Genomic DNA, 276 nt, shown 5'->3' on the forward strand with positions numbered 1-276 from the left:
TTAAGACGAAAATGTCATCACATTTTTCCTAACAGACCTTTTTTTATACTGTATGTTTTCGTAGACCAGTCCGAATAACCGCTTCGGTACAGGAGTCGAAGACATATGGTATAGTTGGTGTCATACTTCAAATCGTGTTTCGGAATCTGTGTTTCGTTCGAAATGTGCGCTGAAAAAAAAGGAAGTTCAAGGCACTCTGTGTATTGCATGTGCACTGCCATTTGCATGTTGATGTGTTACAACGTGTGCAAGCGTGTTTATTTTGTACTGATCGTA

The 276-nt window shown here is 39.5% G+C and overlaps 1 protein-coding gene across 1 annotated transcript in view; it reads right to left on the reverse strand.

Moving 5' to 3' along the window:
- The window catches only part of LOC119592569, a gene marked incomplete at its 3' end in the record, with an annotated part of 18,718 nt that overhangs the window by 2,512 nt on the left and 15,930 nt on the right, over nt 1–276 (reverse strand). The window contains 1 exon segment of the mRNA XM_037941446.1: nt 38–169. Within this exon segment, the coding sequence (XP_037797374.1) occupies nt 38–169 (132 nt within the window).

Source organism: Penaeus monodon, chromosome 30 (genome assembly GCF_015228065.2).
Source record: "Penaeus monodon isolate SGIC_2016 chromosome 30, NSTDA_Pmon_1, whole genome shotgun sequence".
Taxonomy (NCBI): Eukaryota; Metazoa; Arthropoda; class Malacostraca; order Decapoda; family Penaeidae; genus Penaeus; species Penaeus monodon.